The sequence below is a fragment of the Suillus bovinus genome, assembly GCF_016758785.1.
Source record: "Suillus bovinus strain UH-Sbo-P2 chromosome Unknown EDB93scaffold_34, whole genome shotgun sequence".
Lineage (NCBI taxonomy): Eukaryota > Fungi > Basidiomycota > Agaricomycetes > Boletales > Suillaceae > Suillus > Suillus bovinus.
The window spans coordinates 276,571-297,084 of record NW_024542090.1 but is presented as its reverse complement, the minus strand read 5'-3'; the positions used below and the strand labels follow the sequence as shown (position 1 = coordinate 297,084).

The 20,514-nt window shown below is 48.2% G+C and overlaps 6 protein-coding genes across 6 annotated transcripts; 3 read left to right on the top strand and 3 right to left on the bottom strand.

Moving 5' to 3' along the window:
• Nucleotides 1–442: 442 nt before the first annotated feature.
• EDB93DRAFT_1086768 (uncharacterized protein) lies at nucleotides 443–2,264 on the bottom strand (the record flags this gene model as incomplete). Its single annotated transcript, XM_041445995.1, has 3 exons — nucleotides 443–1,252; nucleotides 1,291–1,904; nucleotides 1,973–2,264. The coding sequence occupies 3 exons, from the start codon at nucleotides 2,262–2,264 to the stop codon at nucleotides 443–445; spliced, it is 1,716 nt and encodes a 571-aa protein (XP_041306945.1).
• A 3,697-nt stretch (nucleotides 2,265–5,961) lies between these two features.
• Nucleotides 5,962–7,069, top strand: EDB93DRAFT_1086915 (glycoside hydrolase family 23 protein; the record flags this gene model as incomplete). The annotated part of the gene is made up of 6 exons (XM_041446007.1): nucleotides 5,962–6,163; nucleotides 6,226–6,432; nucleotides 6,487–6,629; nucleotides 6,692–6,805; nucleotides 6,860–6,918; nucleotides 6,973–7,069. The coding sequence occupies 6 exons, from the start codon at nucleotides 5,962–5,964 to the stop codon at nucleotides 7,067–7,069; spliced, it is 822 nt and encodes a 273-aa protein (XP_041306944.1).
• A 297-nt stretch (nucleotides 7,070–7,366) lies between these two features.
• Nucleotides 7,367–9,907, top strand: EDB93DRAFT_1207309 (phosphoprotein phosphatase). The gene is made up of 15 exons (XM_041451000.1): nucleotides 7,367–7,591; nucleotides 7,656–7,790; nucleotides 7,845–7,890; nucleotides 7,941–8,088; nucleotides 8,142–8,202; nucleotides 8,250–8,495; nucleotides 8,553–8,690; nucleotides 8,739–8,854; nucleotides 8,908–8,932; nucleotides 8,985–9,176; nucleotides 9,225–9,229; nucleotides 9,279–9,329; nucleotides 9,383–9,476; nucleotides 9,530–9,618; nucleotides 9,670–9,907. The coding sequence occupies exons 1-15, from the start codon at nucleotides 7,423–7,425 to the stop codon at nucleotides 9,781–9,783; spliced, it is 1,629 nt and encodes a 542-aa protein (XP_041306943.1). The 5' UTR covers nucleotides 7,367–7,422; the 3' UTR covers nucleotides 9,784–9,907.
• A 22-nt stretch (nucleotides 9,908–9,929) lies between these two features.
• EDB93DRAFT_1086899 (uncharacterized protein) lies at nucleotides 9,930–12,563 on the top strand (the record flags this gene model as incomplete). Its single annotated transcript, XM_041446004.1, has 10 exons — nucleotides 9,930–9,992; nucleotides 10,054–10,341; nucleotides 10,397–10,470; nucleotides 10,518–10,585; nucleotides 10,640–10,683; nucleotides 10,735–11,047; nucleotides 11,097–11,491; nucleotides 11,540–11,611; nucleotides 11,659–11,844; nucleotides 11,895–12,563. The coding sequence occupies 10 exons, from the start codon at nucleotides 9,930–9,932 to the stop codon at nucleotides 12,561–12,563; spliced, it is 2,172 nt and encodes a 723-aa protein (XP_041306942.1).
• Nucleotides 12,564–12,584: 21 nt separating this feature from the next.
• On the bottom strand, nucleotides 12,585–16,966 carry EDB93DRAFT_1287176 (uncharacterized protein; the record flags this gene model as incomplete). The annotated part of the gene is made up of 12 exons (XM_041454519.1): nucleotides 12,585–12,776; nucleotides 12,827–13,340; nucleotides 13,389–13,737; nucleotides 13,786–14,405; nucleotides 14,452–14,517; nucleotides 14,572–14,751; nucleotides 14,802–14,973; nucleotides 15,021–15,284; nucleotides 15,337–16,276; nucleotides 16,329–16,386; nucleotides 16,440–16,877; nucleotides 16,940–16,966. 12 exons carry the CDS (start codon nucleotides 16,964–16,966, stop codon nucleotides 12,697–12,699), a joined length of 3,708 nt encoding a protein of 1,235 aa, XP_041306941.1. The 3' UTR covers nucleotides 12,585–12,696.
• Nucleotides 16,967–17,412: 446 nt separating this feature from the next.
• EDB93DRAFT_1227802 (cytochrome P450) lies at nucleotides 17,413–20,031 on the bottom strand (the record flags this gene model as incomplete). The annotated part of the gene is made up of 13 exons (XM_041451247.1): nucleotides 19,778–20,031; nucleotides 19,628–19,722; nucleotides 19,487–19,575; nucleotides 19,389–19,432; nucleotides 19,200–19,337; nucleotides 18,999–19,134; nucleotides 18,634–18,935; nucleotides 18,520–18,586; nucleotides 18,199–18,465; nucleotides 17,836–18,147; nucleotides 17,750–17,782; nucleotides 17,669–17,697; nucleotides 17,413–17,612 (listed from the first exon to the last, which is right to left on the bottom strand). The coding sequence occupies exons 1-13, from the start codon at nucleotides 19,908–19,910 to the stop codon at nucleotides 17,413–17,415; spliced, it is 1,845 nt and encodes a 614-aa protein (XP_041306940.1). The 5' UTR covers nucleotides 19,911–20,031.
• Between the last annotated feature and the right edge of the window lie 483 nt (nucleotides 20,032–20,514).

The following is a 20,514-nucleotide window of genomic DNA, read 5'->3' as shown; positions in this document are numbered from 1 at the left end:
TGCTGTCTTATCGCCAAATAGGTAAAGTAACTACTATAGACGGTCTTTGTCACATTAATATCTGCCTGGTACTATGATGGATAAAGCAAGATGATGAGACATGTCCAGCCTAAGGTTAATGACTTGGTCTAATGAAAAAAAAATTGGACTAGTTCCGCAGCACCCACTAGCGCCTTTTGATGCTCAAAGCAAGTCTATAGGGTATGGTTATATACTAGTACACAAGAAGACCGTACCCAGATTGTTCATAGTGAGGCAAATGCCGCTGCACTCCAGAACCAACAACTAACAAAACATAAGCACATACTCGGACACGCAACAAATAAACTATATGTACAGAAGGAATAGGAACAAGACAGAAAGACAGAGACGCATAGGCATAGGAAGTATTGACCAAACTAGTCAGCACAGCGAACGCGTGAGCGTCCATGGGTGATAGCAGTCAAAAAGCATATACTGATGGCCAGGATTCGTTGTGTGATGCTGAAATACCTGTTGCAAAATACGGTTGATCCTCAACGTGACTCCGACACACATTATTCGGCGTCAAATACATGAACGGGATCGGTACCGGCTGCAATATCTTGTCGTTCTGCGCGCTCGAAAAAGCGGCGAACTGACCGGATGGCGGCGGCGGCGTCGACATGTCCATGAAACTTGACATTTGAATAGTGCGATCCCCAAGCGATGACTCCGTGGGCGTAGGCGAGTAGCTGAGACCAGGCGTCGGTGGACTGATCTCGGTGTCGTTCGGACTGGTATCCATTGCCAGACTCGATTCGGTTGGCATCCACCGCGAAGTTTCAACGGCAGACGAAATTGTCGCCGGATATGAGTCTTCGCGATAGAAGCTGTGTACGGGTAACGTGGCGTGCCGCCTGAGACCCGCACGATGCCTTGCCACCAGAGGTGAGCCTACCGATATTGGTGAAACAGCCGGGCTAGTCTCCATTACTGACTGCGATATCGGGCTGCTCCTAAGCAAAATGTTGCTTTCACTTTTGCACTTTGTGAGAGCGCGTCCGGAAGCAACCGGCGCTGCGGGTAACTTGCCAACCCAGAGGCGCCACTCAAGCGCCTCCCCCAGAGCACGTTCACAACGGCCAATTTCCCGTGGCGGAAGGCCCGAAAGTTTAGCCCATGCACGATTCGAGTAACAGCGATCTTGCATGAATTTTGACGCAAGGATGAGTGACGCAAGGAAAGTGCGGCGAGGACACAAAAGCGGTGACGGAAGTGGAGGAAGCGGCAGCTAAACAGCCACTACTTGGCTTAGGTTTGTGGGGAGACACCTTGTCTGCTTCCTAATACCGGCTCTGCAAATATAGAATCGGCCTCAAGTGTAATAGGATTGATGCGAATAGTATCCAGCAAGCCATTGCCTGCCGACGTTTCCGGAGAAGAGGTAGGACCATCAAGGCCAGCACAAGATGGGCTGACCTCGCTTTGGACGATACGTTCAACCGATTCCTTTTCGCAAGTGGACCCAGGGTGACCCTTCTCCTGCGAGACCAGCTCTGGGATCTTGGCGCGGATAGCTTCCAGGTAACAAAGGGCTGTCTGTAGAACAGTGCCTGACGTGCGAGAACGACGAAGAACCTCGTGAACAAACCCTTTCATGGGCGCAATGTCGCACCGTGGTGCCTGATCTCTCGACTCGGGCGTCAGGGGTATCTCGGGGGAGTACGAATTTGGGATACATGGCGCGGGCGTGGGAGATGACTGTGTCGTTGGAGATATGGGAGAGGGAAGTTGAGTATTACGTCCGTGGAGTGAGATACTGGGAAGGGATGCAATAATGGAGTCGGTAGAAGCGGTGGCCACAGTCGGACGAGACGATGTCAAAAAGACGAAAGGGATATCCTGGGGGTTCCATATGTCACATATTGATCCTACAGCTTGATCTAACGGCGGATACAGATCCCGAAATTGAGATTGGAGGCCAAAAATGGCTAGTGAAGTTTGAACTTACCGACTAGACCAGTCACATATTTCGATTTCTGGGAGTCGCGGAGCTGATATTCTCGGGTGTGAAATTGAGTATTTCGCTGTCGTTCTGGTTCATATACTGATGTCGATGAAGGTGAAGGTGTAATGGATGATACAGATGAGACGGGAGTGACGAGATATGAAGGAGATTGGCGTGAGGAAACTGAGGAAAGGGTGGCATAATAGGGTTGCCAGCGAACCCGAGTGTGTGAATGTGTTGTTGTTGTTGTTGGTGGGCCCCGATGGGCCAGAGAGTGAGCGGCGGCGCGAACCATAGAGATGAGCAGATTGAAAAAATATGGCAAGGTGAGAGGAGAGTGTAAATATTAAGACGAGATAGACGAGCTTGAGCGGATTATCTAGAAGGACTTGACGACAGCATTAATGGAGTTTACTTTGGTTATCTTGAAGCTGAACGTAAATTTGGAGGCTTGTGTGTAGACGGTTTCGGAGATTGAGCTGGACAAACGGGGAATTACTGGGGAGCACATCGTGACTCCTTTGAGGAGGACTATCTAAAGTCTTTGAGACTTTAGACTATCCTAATAGTTATTATAGCCTTGACGAAAAGGCTATGATAACACAAAAATGAGCTGAACAGGCGAGGATCTGGAAGGTAAGGGTAGATAAAGCCTAGCTAAGGACTTGTAAGGCAGGCAGCTTCCAGGTTCGAGGAGGGCGTTATTTAAACTGAAGGAGTCACTGGGTTATTTAGGACCCCGATCGCCGGTAGTCGGGGTCCGACTTGACTCACAGTGACCCACATATGAAATTAAACTGTAGTTCTTCCCAACCTGCATTGATCATAGACTCCACTGTGAGCTGTACAATATATGGACTTCCTGTACTATTTCCATGACCCTTTCCCGCCGTCGGGAGCTAGGGGGCGCACCAGTGGCAGTGTTCCAACTTGTGTTACTGCGCACATAGCTTGGGCGCAAGAGCGCTGCCTTGAAATTTATTGTTCTTCCTCTGTCCCAAAAACAATGCCTTGTCCTCCCACTCCGCTCGCCACGTCAAAGAATTCACACTCAACTGATTGGCATCACAGGGTTATTCTTGAAGATGAAACACCTGGATCGTCTCCTTATTATTCTATCGGAGCTCAAGCAACACAGCTACCTCCTATGTGTCTGTCTTCACCTTAAAAGCTTTCAGTGACTCTCTTTGACTCTGAGACCACGCAATTATCACACCTGCCGGCCTCATGGCCTGTGACATCCGATCGGGGAACTATTCCGAAGAGCCCGTCACTGACTCAGTTCCATACCGCCGCCAGCCCGTGTTCCTCGAAATTCCCAAATCATCCTTCCGTGAATGTCCATTTGCCATCCGGAGGTCTGAGAAGATCTCGGCGTAATCCTTGATTCGTACACCATGTGTTTTTTGACTCAAGCAACACATCATGAGCATTTAAATTGGTACATCCATGACCTACTAGTAGTATCAGTCTTATTTGCACGTGGAGGGGGTGTGCTAATCATTTTAAACCTTGATTATCTTCCGACTGTATCGTAGTCAACCTCTTGTCCCGCGGCCATAGCAGTGCTGTAGTGGGATACGTGTCATATACGTGATTAGATCTTCCACAGTTCCTATCGTTGTTCATCCCTTGCAATTCATCAAACAGGTATTACATATCCTATTAATGTGTAAAACGTTAGCATCAGTGGCAGCTCGTTGACGCCTCACGGCATTATATTCACACCTCGCCGCTCTACACCGCCGGAGAACGTACATAGTAATCGCGGAAAAAACATCTATGAGCATCGGCCGGCGAGAACCTCGGACCAACGGCATGTTGCCTCACGTGAGTATTCACAATTTTAGATATGTGGCAGCCTCTGGCAGGCGTCACAGAATTGCCCTACATGAAATACTGAGATCGGAGCCGAATAAAATCTACCTCCTTGAACTTGATGATCCGCAGAATGTTCGGAGCCTGCACATGGAAGACTTGTCTGGTTGACCCGATTGTTTACCCAGAAAAAAAAATATGTCCCGGGCCTGGTTGTTAAGAGCAAAACTTGATGTTGACCTATGCCTGTCAAATTGTAATACGTATGTAGGATACTCGTACGACAAACATCCAAAGGTCAGACGACCGTCTGGCGCCAGAGTTCGATCATCGATCGTTGGCGCTAGCAACTGTCACTGTTCAAGTTTAGCAAAGGTGTCGTTACTTGCCTCAGTTGTCGTTTACTTCATCTTCCCTTGGCGCTGACCATTTTAATACCCCTCTGCTATTGCGTTGCGTCTGAATTTTCTCAAGCCTCTGCACCCGAAGTCAGAAGCTGTCTAGAATAGTAACGACAGATAAACAACTTGTCAGGATCTTTCCGGTGTTTTCAAAAGCAGATGAAACCTGAAGCTAGACAGGGTATGGTCCATGAAGCATCACCTGTGTCAAAAACGGGTAAAAATGTGGTGCGGTGACTCACATTTCAAACACCCGAACAGCAAATGACCTCACTCGGGAGTCGGGCGGGAGCCGTTCGGGCTGAGCGAGCTGCGGAATAACTCGAACCGGCTTGCCAAACAGGGTCTGTTCCGAGCCAGAAACTCTCAGTGTCGTAGCTCAGACCCATTCAAAAGCTGTGAGATCTCTCACGCACACCGGGAGAAGAAGGACGCATAAGGCTGCAGAAAATTCCGTCTGTCGGACTCTGTGTAGCCTGCAGATAGCTAGCTGGGAGATAGGGCGTATGCGCCCGATGTAACCTAGACGAGTCAGATTAGTTCGGATCCGACGCATGTGAGAGTGGCAGTGATTGAGTGGTTGCACGCAATACGTCATTAGTCATGCATCACGCGTCACGTACCAAATATAGCCACCTGAACAAACAAACGCGTTGGCAAGAACTTCTCAGAATGCGTGCTGTGTTGCGAAAAACACGCTCAGGTCGGCCGACGACCGTATCTAAGAAGCGTCCAGACAACTCGAGCCTGAGAGGGATGTGTGCATGTCAAGACTGACTGTTTATACATCCAGTGAAGTGGTACCGGTGTTCTGGCTCAGACTCGACAGTTTCGACTCGGACTTGTCTTGCATGGGCCCCTTGCATCCATTGCCGCAGCATGATGGTCTAATTTGCAATTAGGTAGGGTCCATTGTTATCATATCCGAGTCAATGTTTTCTAATCCATTGCTTCCAAGATAGTATGAGCTTGGTCCCGACCTGTCTCAGACTTGAAGCTTGAGATGTGAGTTCTTGTTCGAACCGGGAGGACGCATGTCGGGCTGACACGGATACAGCTGTAGCGGGGTAGATGCAGACATCATAGAGTCATCAATTTTCACTGAAAACGACGACAACGACGACGGCTACCCCTGCTCACTGCACGTGGACCTGCGTTAGAGGCAGGCTATGATTTCGCTTGAATACTACGTGACCCAATGGTCCCAACAATGCAGCAGCATATGTTGCTTTGAAGTTGGACCAACTGTTCTTTATCTTCTTAGTTCTGCCCCCTCTCTCTGCCCCCGTTCAACCAATCCGCTCCGAATCGTTTGTTGTTATCTCTTCTTGCTACAATGAAGTTCACTGTGTCAGTTCTCGCTGTGCTCGCCATTTTCACCGTTCAAGTTGTCGTCCAAGCCGGACACAGCTTCCAAAAGCTTCCTGTGCAGCGGGCTGCGCCGGGGAGACATTCCGCTCTTTCTGCTCGAAACAAGGGTGGCGATGGCACACCCAAACCGCGGCGGAGGAGTTGCAAGTCAAGACCGGTCAGTCGTGTTTCAAATTCGAATCCTGGCCGCAAAGAAGCTTACTGTAAATTTTATGCTCCCTTCTAATTGCGTACCGGTGACTATAGGCCAGCTCGGGAAGTCCTGTACCATCACCCACTGCATCGTTTACAGCTTCACCCTTAGCTTCGGTTTCTGAATTTACTACAGTATTAACTACCACATCGACCCTGACTGTGCATGCAGCATCATCACCAGTTTCAGTTTCGACTACAGCATCAACCATGGCTCTGCCTACAGCACCATCACCATCTTCAGCTTCGACTGTAGCATCAACTAAATCAACCACGGCTCTGCCTTCCACATTATCGCCAACACCAACACCTCCTACAACTTCGTCAGTTCCTCAGCCCTCTGGAAGCGGGCCAATTGATGGACTCGTCAACGTCATCTCCTCCAAAGGTTGTGGACCTAGCGGCGCAACCGGTGCGACTTTCTCGTGTTTTAAGCGAAGCGAATGTAATTGCTGATGCACATATATTTACCAGGGAAAATCACTGCATTGAGCGGTCCCAATGGCCATATCGATTTCCTGACCTGTGGAATCAACGGAAACGGATGGAATCCACCCTTGATCAAAATTGAGGATATCGTTACTGTTGACCTGTCGGCAGTTGCATACCAAAATGGTTCGGCATTCGCAAACTGCCAGAAATTTGTCACAACATTTGAGAAATATGGTAGCCAGTATGGAAGTCGGTGTCATTCCCAAAAGTCTTGCTACATTTTTGTCTGACGTTGTGCAACAGTCCCTGCTATTTTCCTTGCATCTTTTGCCATGCAGGAGAGTTCATGTATACCGAGCACTGTTGGTGGAGCTGGTGAGCAAGGTTTGATGCAGCTCACCAGCGACAAATGCGTCGGTGCTCCCAACGGTGACTGCAAGGATGTTGTAAGCCATGTCGTCATCGTATCAGACATATCATCTTGATGATGCCATATTCCGCTCCGCAGGATTTCAATATTGGTGCTGGTGCCATGTTATTCTCGCAGCTTCTCGGTGAAAATAATGGCGACCTTCTCTCCTCCATTGGTCATTACAACGGCTGGTTCCAGGGAATGACTTTTGTATTTATTTCGTTGCCGTACTTAGAAATCCTGGCGCTGACTGTATGTGTGCAGGCGAATGCAACTGCTGCTGCCCATGGTGGGAACTGCAGGGAGCAGAACAACCTCGACTAGTAAGCCTTTATTGATCTCTGGGTTGTGCGATTTAAACTTACATGTCGAAATAGCTTACATCAGTTCTTGAACGGTTGGTGTCAAAACATCAACGCCTATGAGCACAACCCTCCTCTTGGCCAGTACTTCAACCTGAATGTCTGTAACTAAGCAACGTCCTATCGGGACTATTTTTGTTTTCACTGGGACATTATCTATCATGGAAAGCATCAAGTAAGGGTTTACATCTTATACCACTTATTACCGCATACTATTACATCTATACCCGCTTTATGGTGACGCTGTCACCGCTTCCCTGTGATCTCACTTATTTTTTCTGGTTAACGCGAAGCTTTTTGCATGTTTACGAATCGCCCAAGCTCAATATTCTGAGAAATAGTTAATGTAAAGCCACCGATGTGAATTTCCTTTCTTAGAAATTTTCAGGTCGAGGTAATTAATGGACTAGCCAGTACTTGCAGATCGCGACGCACGCTTCTTAGCTAGTGAACGTCTTGCATAACATGGGTGATTCATCGTCGACATCATCTTCCGCACCCTCTTCAAGGGCATCTACTGCGCCATCATCTCTTCCCTCTCCAGAGATTCAAACATTGACTCTAGGAGATGTGACCGACGAGGATCGGGCGAAGGCTGCTAAGATCAAGATAGAGGCAAATCAAGCGTTCGCAAGTGCGTGTTAAACATTGACATTGCATTAGTGATGATGTTTAAGCCGTCGCGATCTGTTCAACAGGTCATAATTTCGTGGAGGCCGTTAGACTCTACACCCTGGCCATAGAGCTGAACCCGTTAGACGCAACGTACTGGTGCAATCGCGCTGCAGCTCGAACAAAGTTAGAAGAATATGGGTTCGCACTCGCAGATGCTTGTAAGTTGCTGTATATGTCAGTTCAAGGTGTTTCAGCATCTCACGCGACTATAGCAAAGGCCATCGAAGTCGATCCTAAATATGCCAAGGCGTTTTATCGGTATGTGACAGGTTGCGGATAAGATGTCCGAAGCTAAGCGCTCGCATCAGTCGCGCGACGTGCTATTTACAGATTGTGAAACCTCAATTAGCGGTGGCGGATTTCAAGAAAGTCGTCGCGCTAGAGCCTAGAAACACGGTCGTCCAATCACAACTCACAGCTACCCAAAAGCTCGTGCGCAGGATAGAATTTGAGAAGGTATGTTTGGCGCTTCAGGTTAATGTTGCGACTGATCTTCTGAGTCTGGGTAGGCGATTGAAGTAGAAGGGGAGAAAGATCCAGTAGAAAGATGTCATGAAATCATTGCGGAAGGTCAGTTGTTCTATTTTTCATTGATTCTGCGTTTTCATCATTTTCAGGTGGCTGTGAGGTCGAAAAAACATATGCTGGTCCACAGTTGAGTACTGGGGATGATGGGAAATATGTGATGACGGAGGAGTTTATCAAAGGAATGATCGAGTGGTTCAAGGCGGGTAAAAATCTGCCAAGGCGGTACGCGTGGGAGATTATTCTTGGGGCATGCTCGCATTTTGTGAAAGAGGACAGTCTCGTTAACTTGGACCTACAAGAAGGCGTGACATGCGATGTCATTGGAGATGTTCACGGTCAGTCTAAGCGCTGCAGCGCTTAATATAGAGCTGTGCTTACTGTGTTTATTCTAGGGCAATTCTACGATTTATTGAATCTGTTTTCATTGACGGGTACTCCAACAGAAAACCATTGTCTTCTTATGAATGGTGATCTTGTTGATCGGGGATCGTGGTCCGTGGAGGTCATTCTTACCGCTTTTGCGTACAAATGTGAGCACATGAACTATACGAAAGGCCTTGATACTGAAATCACGCAAGGGTTGTACCCAACACGCATGTTCATCAATAGAGGTAATCACGAAGCAAAAGACATGAACCGAACGTATGGCTTTGAAGGCGAAGCAAAGCATAAACACGGAGAGCAAACATATAAAGTACATACCCTCCGTTCTTCTTCTATTTAAAGCACTCACAGCTTCTTCAACAGTTGTTCGCTCACGTTTTCACCACTTGTAAGTATCCATGGATCTGTTAAGTTCAGTCAGTTGATCGTTGCCTCTTCAGTACCATTAGCAACACTTGTCAGCGCCACCAAAGCACCCACCAAAACAAGCACTACGGCGATACTGTCACCAAATGGGCTTAAGAGATACTTTGTCGTGCACGGCGGGTTATTCAGCAAAGACGGTGTCACCCTAGATGACGTCCGCAAAATTCCTCGAATTGGACGGCAGCCTGGTCAAGACGGTTTAATGTGTGCGTACCCTGTCACTCTTTCAATGGTCATAACTGACACGCTTCCAGCTGATGTGTGCATTTTGCTGTACTTGTGTGTATAGGCACTTATTTTCATTTCAGCTACTGTGGACTGATCCTCAAACACTTCCGGGTCGCGGCCCGAGCAAACGTGTATGTATTAGTTAGCTGGCCAATTACTGCGAGGCTTACAACTCCCCTTCCAGGGTGTCGGCATTGCTTTCGGTCCAGACGTCACGAAGAGGTGGTGTTCGTTAAATGGCATTACTTCTATCATCCGGAGTCATGAAGTTCGCCAGGGTAAGAATTTTTTGGTGCTTTGCTAGACAACCTGCTCCAATTTGAATTTGCAGATGGGTATGCAGTAGAACATGACGGCCTCTGTACAACCGTCTTTTCAGCCCCGAATTATGTGGATCAAGTGGGAAACAAGGGAGCGTTTGTATGTCCATATACTGTTTATCCAAGGCTTCAAATACTTACACCTTGCTAGATACGAATAGATGCAGAAGGAGACCAAAAGTACTTCCAATTCGAAGCAACACCTCATCCGCCAATGAAGCCGATGGCATATGCGCAAGGAGGTCTGGCGAGCTTGATGATGTAGAAATTTGACAGGGATTTATGGGCATGGACAATGTAATGGGTGCGGGCGCGTGGGAATCTTGCTACATATAGTTACCAGTCGCTTGTTGACAGACACAAGCAACATATTCAAACTCTTTCACTTGACCTGGAGATTTCTGAAGTGCAATGGACAAGACGAAATCAAGACTCGCCGCGTTCTTTGATGATGACGAAGAGTCTTCGTTCCCAGTGCGACGAATAGACATTATTTATGTCTTTGAAACACTTACCAATCACTTTCGTACATTAGCAAAAGACCCTCGATGACACAAAGTTATCGCAGTATGCGCAAGGCACTGTCCGCAAGTCCCGTCGAGAAAAGGAGAAGGAAGCTGCCGAGGCAAAAAAACGAGAGGAGGAAGAGAGTGCTGCCAAGGCATATGCTGATTTCATTGACGCGTTTGAGGGAGAAAATGTGGACAAGCGGAAGGCTGGTTCAGGATTTGTTCGGGCATCGGACGGCACGAAAGTATCTTATCAACCGCCAGTCAAGGAATCTTCGTCGCGCAGCAGGCCAGTTCGATCTAATGAAGATGAAGTATGTAAACCCCTCCATGCGAGATACATCTACTTGTGCTTATATTCTTGACTAGTCCACCGCATCAGGTAATGCACCGAAGCCGAAAGGCAAACGAGCCATGGATTCATTTCTCGAAGAGATCAAGAGGTAGCTATGTTCTTACTGCTATGTGTGTTACTTCATCATCCCTCCAGGGAACAGGCAATGCGAGAGGCCAGGTATTCCCGCTCCTCCCATGGGCGGTCAGTAACTGCATTAGCAGGTGTGTTTTCATTCGCTCTTTATCGCCGTCAAACTCAAATGTATTGCATTGCAGCCTACGAAGGGCAGAGTGGTAGCAAGGACCGCGGTGATCCAGAGGTGAGTGTGAACAACTTTTCGTTTCTTCTTTCCCGATGATTTCTTTCGCAGACTTCCAACCTCTTTGTGGCCAATTTACCCTCCAATGTCACTGAGCAGTCTCTTGGGACCTTCTTTGCCCGTTACGGTCCTGTTGGCTCCGTAAAAATTATGTGGCCACGAGGAGATATTGTTGCCGGTCCGGGTGGTGACATGACTGCTTCGCGCCGCAATAGAAATTCCGGATTGAGTGGGTTCGTATCCTTTATGAAGCGTAAAGATGCAGAAGCTGCTCTGAGGGAAGTTGACGGCCTTGATTGGGGGGGTTCGATCCTTCGTGTGGGATGGAGTAAAGCTGTGCCTATGGCTGCAAAAGCTCTTTACGGTAGAGGTCATAGCAGTTGCCTTGAGCATTTTTTTAACGCACATTACAGTACCGAGCAGGACGTCCAGGTCGAGATCGAGATCGCGAGGACACGAAGGTAGGGGCAGGAGCGAGTCACATTCGCCAAGGCGTCACTCCCGGTGTCGCTCCACGGGACGCTATCGATCCTCTAGACGTTCCCGTAGTCGTTCCCCGAACGATAGTCGCTCACCTCGGCGGCGACGGCGCTCATATAGTCGTTCACGCTATGACAGCCGCAGCCCGTGTAGACGGTCACCCAGCCCTTCGAGAAGGCACGAATCTGAAGATGAGGCCTCTGCTGTCACCGATATGTTCATTCGTGCTGTGGCCGCTGAGGTCAAAGGCCATGGGTCCGAGTACGAAGAAAATCTCCGTGAATGGGAAAAGAACAATCCCAGGTACTCGTTTATGACGCAGCGCAAGGTATGTCAAGTTATCCCATTGGTGAGGACGTTGACAGACTGCGAAAAGCACCGACGGCACGCATTCTACAAGGGTCTAGTCGAGCGAGACGATTTTACTGGCGCAGAATTTGACGACGAAGTGTGTGCGTTACTTGTGATTAGTGAACCATGCTAAATACAGGCCAGGGATATAACTCAGCCTACTCTACCGATTCTGCAGAAGAGTCGGAGCAAGAACGAACTCGCAAAACTGTTTTAGGCAAGCTTGCTCGTAAACGGTTCGAAGCAATGCTTCGTGGTGTCTCTGGCAAGAGAGGCGAACTCGCTCGTTGTATGACATTCAGCTTGGAGCATGCAGAAGCTGCTCGTGAGGTATAGTCACAATCTCTGTTCTAAGAAGTGCTCTGTTCTAACCATGTCAGGTATCGGATATCATCATTTCTTCACTTTTGGTGGATAGCACACCTGTGCCACGCAAGATTGCTCGGTTACACCTCATCTGCGACATCTTACACAACTCAGCAGCCCCAGTGCCAAGCGCATGGAAGTTTCGGCAGGAATTCCAGTCTCGCTTGGGCATAGTGTTCGATCATTTCGCCACCATCTATCATTCTTTTCCTGGTCGAATCACCGCGGAAACGTTCAAGAAGCAGATCACGGCCGTAGTAGACATCTGGGAAGACTGGATTGTCTTTCCTCCAGACTTTACTGCAGAACTGCGTGCTAGGCTGGATGGTACCACGCAGGCTGATTTGAACAAACCGAAGACAGAAGATGATGCTAGCGTTACTGCAGCCGAGGCGCAGTCTTCATATGTTTCCAAGTTCAAGGCAAAGTCTTTCCAGCCTGCGCAGGAAATAACCAAGACAGCCCCTGGTGTCGCAGACGACGCTTATGATCTCGATGGCAAACCGATTGAAGACATGGATGTGGATGGAGAGCCGTTGGATGTGGATGATGCACCCCTTGACGATGACCTTGACGGCGTTCCTCTCGATCATAGCGAGGACCCTGATGTCGACGGCGAGCCGATGGAAGACATTGATGGATCGCCTATGGATGCAGATGATGTTGATGGTGTTCCTCTTTGAAAGATTTAATATTCCAATATCCGCCCTATTGTATTGCAGAGAATATCATAACAAGATAGTGTGTGGTTTATGGTTCAGAAACAACAGCATGATGTACACGTAAAACCCAACATCGGTGGACATGACTGACTTCTCAGTGGCGTGGAGGACGGCCAGACGAAGATATTTGCTTCAAGATCGCTTCTTTGGCAGCATCGACGGCAGATTCCGACCCTGAAGTACAACGTCAAACCAGCGATCTCGCATGAATAAAACCAGCTTACCAATGATAATGATAGTGTTGTTATCTCTGCTGACTGTAATGTCAGCTCCAGTCTCGTTTCGAAGGCGAGCGACATTGGACCCTTTGGACCCTACGATTCTCGGGAATGCAGAGCGATCAGGGAGAGTTAAAAAGCCCACACAGGTCATGGCTGCAGCCTGCGCAATAGCTTCCTGGATAAGACTCTGGGCGCGCTCCAGACCAGCAGCGTCGCTACCCTTCAAAGTCCACTCCGAGTCACCTTCCTCAGCGTCCAAGTAGTTTTCAGTGACCTGCCAGTGAATTTCGATAGCTGGCGCATCCTCAACATCATCAATGCGGGCAGTCGTAGAGCCATTTTGAGGGGGAGCAGCAGGGACTGCTGGCTTCTGAGGTTTGTCAGATTGCTCGACGGAAACCCCGAAATTGCGCAAAGTTCGGAAGAATTGGCCCTGCTGTGAAATGGCGTGGTGATACTTCAGTGGTACCGAGACAATTGCCGTCACGACCTCGGGAGCGGCAGGCTTCACATGGGTCTGTATGAAATATAAGAAGCAGAAAATTATCAAGGAAGTATTGCATACCTTCAGCTCTTCAACCGCCGCCTCACAGGCTTTGCGAGGACCAGAAACCTTGACGATATTGGCTGGATCAACGTCTGCCATCTCGCTTGCATTTTCAGGGTCGCCAAATTGATTATACGAGCGTGACCCAGGGAACTGTACTTGGACTCCAGTTCGGTTTTGAAGTTCATTCAAATGATGGCCACCTCTGCCGATTAAGTTACGGTGCTGCGACGCAGGGACCTCCACAGCCAAAACGACACGGTCACGCAATGTGGCCACGATTTTCTCAAGTTCCTCTTTGACCTTGTTCACTAACTTGGGCTCTCCGCGGAGGCGAACCTCATCCGAGCTTTCATCATGGCGAGGGCTGGAAAAATGTTAGCAAAATGCCGAGATACAAGTGGAACAAACACACAAACGGACAAGGCCAGCTTGGAGCTTAGTGTCAGACGGACCACCACACCTGGTGATGAGATCTTTCAAACCCTGCCCACCAGCACCTATAATGTTACGGTGGAACTTGCGCTCGATAACCAAGGATGCCGTAGTTTCCTCGCCCACCTGATCAGCTACAGCCAGGATGGCGGTCTTCGCGGCATTAATTGCGTCCTTTGTACCTCGAACTGTAATTTGTGTGAAGGAACCGGTGCCATCGCTGGTTTTATCGACATCAATTTGGGCTCCGGTGACATCCTTGATTTCGAGAATGCTGGCACCACCTTTGCCAAGGATACGAGAGACTGAACGGGTGGGAACGTCGAATGTCAGAACCTTGTTGTTTTCCTTTTCAAACTCCAGAGCGTCGAGCAGCTCAGACTTTGCGCCGGCAACACCCCTCCTGCCACCCTTAATGAGGACCTCGTCAGGTTTGAGTTGCTCCCTAGTCTTGCCTTCCCCGTTCTCGCCGGATGAACGAGGGAATGTGATCCTAACACCATAATTCTCCTCCAACCGAATGGCATACCTGCCACTCTGACCAATGAGCTGGGCGTGATACTGGTTGGGTATTTTCAAAACTTCAGAAGTCTCGTCAGCCTGGGGGAGTGTCAGAAACGGAAGGTCGAATCATGCCATGACTTACGAGCCTCTCAACTTGCGACAAGATCCGTTTTTTGGCTTCCTCTACATTCTCCTTGCGACCTGTGATCTATTTGCAAATACAGTGAGAAATAGGGATAGGAAAGACAAGTGGAGCAACTACCTTGACCTTGGATTTCTGATGAACGGCCTTCTTTTTCTTGCCTGTCTCTTTTTCCTTCTCATCAGCTTCGTCTGAGAAATCAACTTTAACACCAAGAGTGTCGCGAAGTTTGTTGACGCCTGAGCCCTGGGTGCCGACGACGCGGCCAACATATTCCCGATCAATGTCAAATTCAATGAACTATGTAGAATGGATCAGCCAGAGTGATGAATACATCATACAAAACCCACATAGCTGCTGACGATGGCATCAATCTTGGCATCCTCGACGACCTTAATAATGTCTTTGACGGCACGATCGACATCGGCGCTGGCGCCTCGGACAAGAATTACATCCTCATCGGATGCGTCGCCAACTTCTGCGCCAACCTTGATAGAAAGTGTTGTGTCCTCACCAATGATGCTGGAACATATTCGTCAATACACTCGTTCTGTATAAGGTGAACTCACGCATTCAAAGTGGTGCCTCCTTGACCGACGACGGCTTCGTGCCAGCGCTTCTCGACCGAGATTTTCTGACTTTTCACATCTGCAGATTCCTTGGCCATCTTGAGAAGCTCTTCCACAACATAATCCAAATGCTTGACTTTCTCCACGGGCGAGGGCGACGCTGAGGGAGAAAGGGGATCATAAACCAACAGGACCTCGAATTGCTCGTCAGACTCCGGAGGGAAGAAGACTTGCACATTGTGTGCTTCGTGGAATTGCTTCAATCTAGTCATATTGGATCAACTTCGTACTTCGCTATGTCGCGAATCGTACGCACTTCTTAGCATTTTTACCCTGGATAACGCGGTGGATGAGCCAATCAATCGAAACTTCCCTCGTTGCACCAATGAGTTTCCCAATGAACTGGGAGATCTGCTTAATCACCACGTCCACCGCGGATTTCTCGCCAGCAATATCAATATTGAGAACTGATGCTTGAGAAATGATGGCAGGAGACGGTGTAAAGATCAAGACATCAGGATGAGCGTTAGCTAAGGTCGCCTCGTAGTCAATCCGTGTCATATATGCGAGAAGTTGCTTTGAAACAGTCAGGGGGCCAGGTAGAGGGAACTCATGGATGAATTGTGAATTTGCCTTGGCCATGACAGCACCCAAACCAGTAGGAAGATCAACCGCCGAACCCCATACCGTGACCTCGTCACTAGGATCTTCGGGAAGAGAAACTTCGACCAAACATTTGCTCTCCGCCAAAATGTCATCGACCGCTTTACCAGCAAGAAGACGATGCTGGCGCTTGGGTAAAGAAATCTTGAGGTTGGTTATACTTGTCTTGAATACTTCGATGGTAGCTTTGATGGTCTCGGCGACACGAACGACGCCCTCGCGATCTCCACTGACAGTAATCTCCCGCTCAGGTCGGTTCAAAGCGAGATCGACATAGGAACCTTGAGCTTCCTCAATAAAGTGGTTGCGACAAGTAAGGATGAAAGGTAGGATGTGAGCCGGGATGTCTCGAACTTTTTGGGTAAGTTGCGAAGTCCGAGAAGCGATAATCTCATTGAGCATTCCCTGAGCTTCCAAGGCAAGCGGGCGCGCGCCGGTAATAGTGATGGGCACCATAACCTCCTCTTCCTCGTCATCTGGGAGGGAGGTAGTAGTTCCGTTCGTTGCGCTTGCATGTCCGTTGGGAGTATCATCCTTGGGGGGAATATCGACCTTGACACCGGTAGCCTCGCGAACCTTCTTGAGAGTCGCGCCTATAAGTATGAATGATAAATGCATGGAATGCTAGTGAATGCATAGTCTTACCCTTGGGTCCGATTATAGCTGCAATAGTAGACGCGGGGGCATTCAAAGTCAAAGTAACCTAGTGAAGCGATTGAGACACAGGAAAGAGGTAGCTCAAAAATTGTCACCTACCACAGGGCTCAAAGTGGCTAGTAAGTGACGCTTAGCCCTGTCAAGGTCCTTTTGAGTCTCACCCTTCATGCAAAAGGTAGTCTGCCGACTCTGATTTGTCGATGCCTCTATTCTGATCCTGTACTTTGCCGTGACCTGCTTCATGGTTTCACCAATTGAAGTTTGTTTACCATCCTTGGTGGGAAGCTCAGCTTGAATGACCGTGAAATAATCTGTGATGACTGGTGTGGATTTAACAGTAGCCTTGATGCGAGGACCAGCATCAGAACCCCAGGCAGACTTGCCAGGCGCAGCAGCAGCAGGCGTAGAGGTGGCGAGAGTGGGAAAATCCGATTGCGAGTCTGCGTCGGCGGGGACCTGAATGACACGTTTGGGCTTGGTTGTCGTCTCCCCAAGAGAGGGAAATGGGTCAGGAGCTCCTTCGAGTTCGTGTCTCTTCTAAAATTATAAATAACGTTCATCAGGCCAACACGTCGATGAACACGGAGAGACTGACTGACCTGGAGTTCAGCTGCGCTGAGTTGCATGTTTCAAGGCTTACGGGTGTCCAAAGCACAGAACCTATGACGAGAAATACCTGTGTCGAACTAAAGTCGACGCGTAAACCAAAATCCAGAGGATAGGAATCAAGTAGGGAATTGAGTCGGAAAACAACGGACGACGTGTCGAAGCCCAAATGGGTTATAATAGGAGAGGTGAGAAATATCACATCACTATTACATAATAGTCATCGACATCAACTTGCAGGATGAGTTGGGATCAAAGAAATTCATAACTTTATTCTCTCCGTGTAGACATCGACATCAATTCAAAGGTATATATGCTATAGTAGCAGTAGAGTCAAACCAACTAGTAACCAATAAACACATACAATGTTTGAGAACAAATGATATACAGAGCGTCAGAGCATATACCAAACCGCAGAGCATATCAAGACAAATAATTTGCTACAGAGTACTCGACCAATACAATCCTACCATTTAAAGTCTTCCTCTTGCACCAGTCGAAATTTGAGTGGGACCGCAGGTGATACGCCATCTCCAGCTGGTGGCTTAACGACTGGTGTGTGAAACGCCTTCAACTGCCAAACGATTTCTTTGATATGTCCGTTGGCGTCCGGATCAGTTGGGAGCACAAAATGCAGGCGGAGCACGAGTGCGGCGATGATTTGTTCTGATGAGCCAAGATATTTCAGACTCGACAGCCATACGCAAGGTGCAAGGGCTTACTCATTTCCATTTCGGCAAACTTGAACCCTCTGTAAATACGGTGTTAGCACGCCGATGGATATGTCGTGCATTTGTACTTACATGCAGGAACGACTGCCACCGAGAAAAGTCATCCTGCGTATGGTCAGCGAACATGCTGCGCTATGGCCTAACGGATAATGACTGACATGTTGGAATAAACACCAGGATACTTAATGCCATCTTTGACCCCAAGGATGGGCGCGGGTAGCTTCGACGACAGTACCCCGACACCATCGGAGGGAACATCCGTTCCTGGCTCATCCTTTGTCACCGGGGAAGGAAGCCATCGCTCAGGCTTCCACTCATTCGCATCATCACCCCATATAGTTTGATTGCGGTTTGCAACTAAAATAGAGATGACGATGAACACGTTCTCATCAACCGCGATAGAAGATATTTCTGCTCCGGATGACGAGCGAACAGGGAATTGAAGAGGAAGAGTAGTTGCCTTGAGCACCCTGTAGATATGCTTGCTCGGTTAGTACTTCGGGTGATGATGAACGACATACTTTCGGCCCATGTGCGGTAGAGAAGGATAAAGCCGCAATGTCTCTCTGACAATTGCATCGAGAAATGGAAGATTAATTAGCGCATCGTATGACAAGTGGAGAAGTGGATTGTCGTGCTCGGAAAACGAAGAACCTTCCTGTGCAGATTTGATGGCATCACGAATTTCGCTTCTCAATCGAGCTTGGGCGAGTGGGTTCTTGGCAAGTAGGTAAATGCAACGAGACAGAGCAGAGGTCGTCGTATCTAGGCCAGCGAATACCATAACGCTGCAATTAAACGAGTTAGATCACTTTCATGTTTATAATGAGCGGGCGGCTTACTTCATTTGTCCCAATAGCTCAGCATCGGTGAGTTGCTCTGAACTGGAAGACGCAGAGTTTGCCTTCACTGCGCATACCTCAGTAACATATGGACCAAAACGTTGTGGAACTAACTCATGATGTCCATCACATCTTTCCTCCGACCCGATTTGAGACCATCAACTTCAGGTTGCACATCAGTGGGGGGTGGGGTAGCTGCAGTCTCTAGTGCTGCCTTTTTCTCCGCGAAAGCTTTCTTGCTACCACTGTCCATGACTTCGGTGATTCGTCGCATCTCTCGCAAATCTTTCATCAATTCAGTGGGAATCCAGGGCGCCGTGATCAAATTCACAAGCTTCCTTATCCAGTATGACGAAAAGTTGCGCATAACCAAGGGCACAATTGGCCGAAAATACAATAACTTTGATATCATGGGACTGCAACGATAAGTCAAGAATTACTACCGCTGTAAGAGGATTGCTGTATTTTATAGCACGTACCTTATATTCCGGAGTGCTTCAGTATATTTGTCGTCCTCTGCATCTAGAGTATTGCTTGGATAACCAAGAATCGCCTGGCAAACGCCATCAAGCGCACTGCGAGATAACAAAGAGAGCACATCAATCTCTCTGTATGCTGTTATAAAAGAGTTAAATAAATTGCCGATGTCGATGTGTATTTTTGCGTGTGAACGGACTTACAACCATCGTCCGGAAGCTTAGATACGACGATAGAGGTCAGTCTGTGGGCAATGGGCTGCAATGTAGGTAGTAATTCTCGCAAGTTCGAGGTCGAAAAGACAGGGTTGAGTAGCCTGCGTTGTTTTCGATGCTGCTCTCCTATACATGTTGTCAGATACCTCTCAGCCATGATATGCCATGATATCATACCGGTAGTGGCTATGAGACCATCCCCGAATATCATCTTGTTGTTCCTTTATAACACGAAGTCAATATATGCGGGTGTGAAAGAGCAATAGAATACCGACGTAATAAAGACATCAGGTTCTTCAAAGTCATGCTGGTCTTTGATGGTAACGTGATACAATGCCAGTGGATCAGATAGATACACTACATCCTGGGGAGAGCAGCGTTCGTTTAGATGTTGCAGAGTAACAACATGTACTTACTCCGTATAGACTTGTTAGCTTGACCGCTCCGCCATACTGTTCAGCCAATTTTACGGAGTAATCGAGACCACACTCGAATATTTTCCGGACATTCCCTGAGCTCCCCAAGTCAGACGTATGATAAAAACGAGTGTAACCACGGTAGAGAACCTATCAGCCAGTGGCCCTCCTTGGGGCCATCAAGGTCGAGATTGGATTTTCTTGATGAGCCGCAAAACGTCTTCCACAGAGCAAGCAGCGAGAGGAATCCAATGCCGGATGTGACTAGTACTTGGGAGGACATGAGGCAGGGAGTGTGGGTATGCAATTCAAAACATCGACTGCGGCGTATTTATGCGAGCGTGTCTTTAATGAAGGGTTGGAGTTCCGTTGAACGTTCCAATTGCCGTTCTGGCGGACATGATAAGTAGCGCTCGTTCCTAGGTTGGATCCGTTTTCATGTGATACCGAGGCTACTCGCATCCAGTCTTCATTCCTTCTGAAGACTAGCAATTAAGTATATACGTACAACATTAAATTACAGTACTGTACGTATACGTAGTAGGCTAGCTGGTGTTAGACTGGTATATCTGGCTTTGAATTTGAATGTTGAGCGGATTCTCACAGTAACGTGATGAATAAGCCTTTTCGGGTATAACAAAACCAGGTGAGCTTTTTGCTGAGCCCTTGCAAACAGTCGCTAAGTCCCTGCTTGTCTGCGATCAACTTCGACAACGGAACATTCGAGTGCGTTAGCTGACGGGCAGTATCGTTTAATAGATATTTCATCGCACATGTAACTTATTTCTACTAACTATCACTATTTTTATTACTGTCTTCGGTCTATCACTGCCTGCAACATTATGCAAGACTCTTCAATCATCCTGGATAGTGATTTCAATCATTCG

Bases quoted from the DNA above. Each gene is read 5' to 3' on its own strand.
- EDB93DRAFT_1207309 (XM_041451000.1), top strand. From the start codon at position 7,423: ATGGGTGATTCATCGTCGACATCATCTTCCGCACCCTCTTCAAGGGCA. The intron at 8,089-8,141 runs GTATGTTTGGCG...GAGTCTGGGTAG, and splicing joins GCAGGATAGAATTTGAGAAG to GCGATTGAAGTAGAAGGGGA. The intron at 8,933-8,984 runs GTAAGTATCCAT...TTGCCTCTTCAG, and splicing joins CGCTCACGTTTTCACCACTT to TACCATTAGCAACACTTGTC.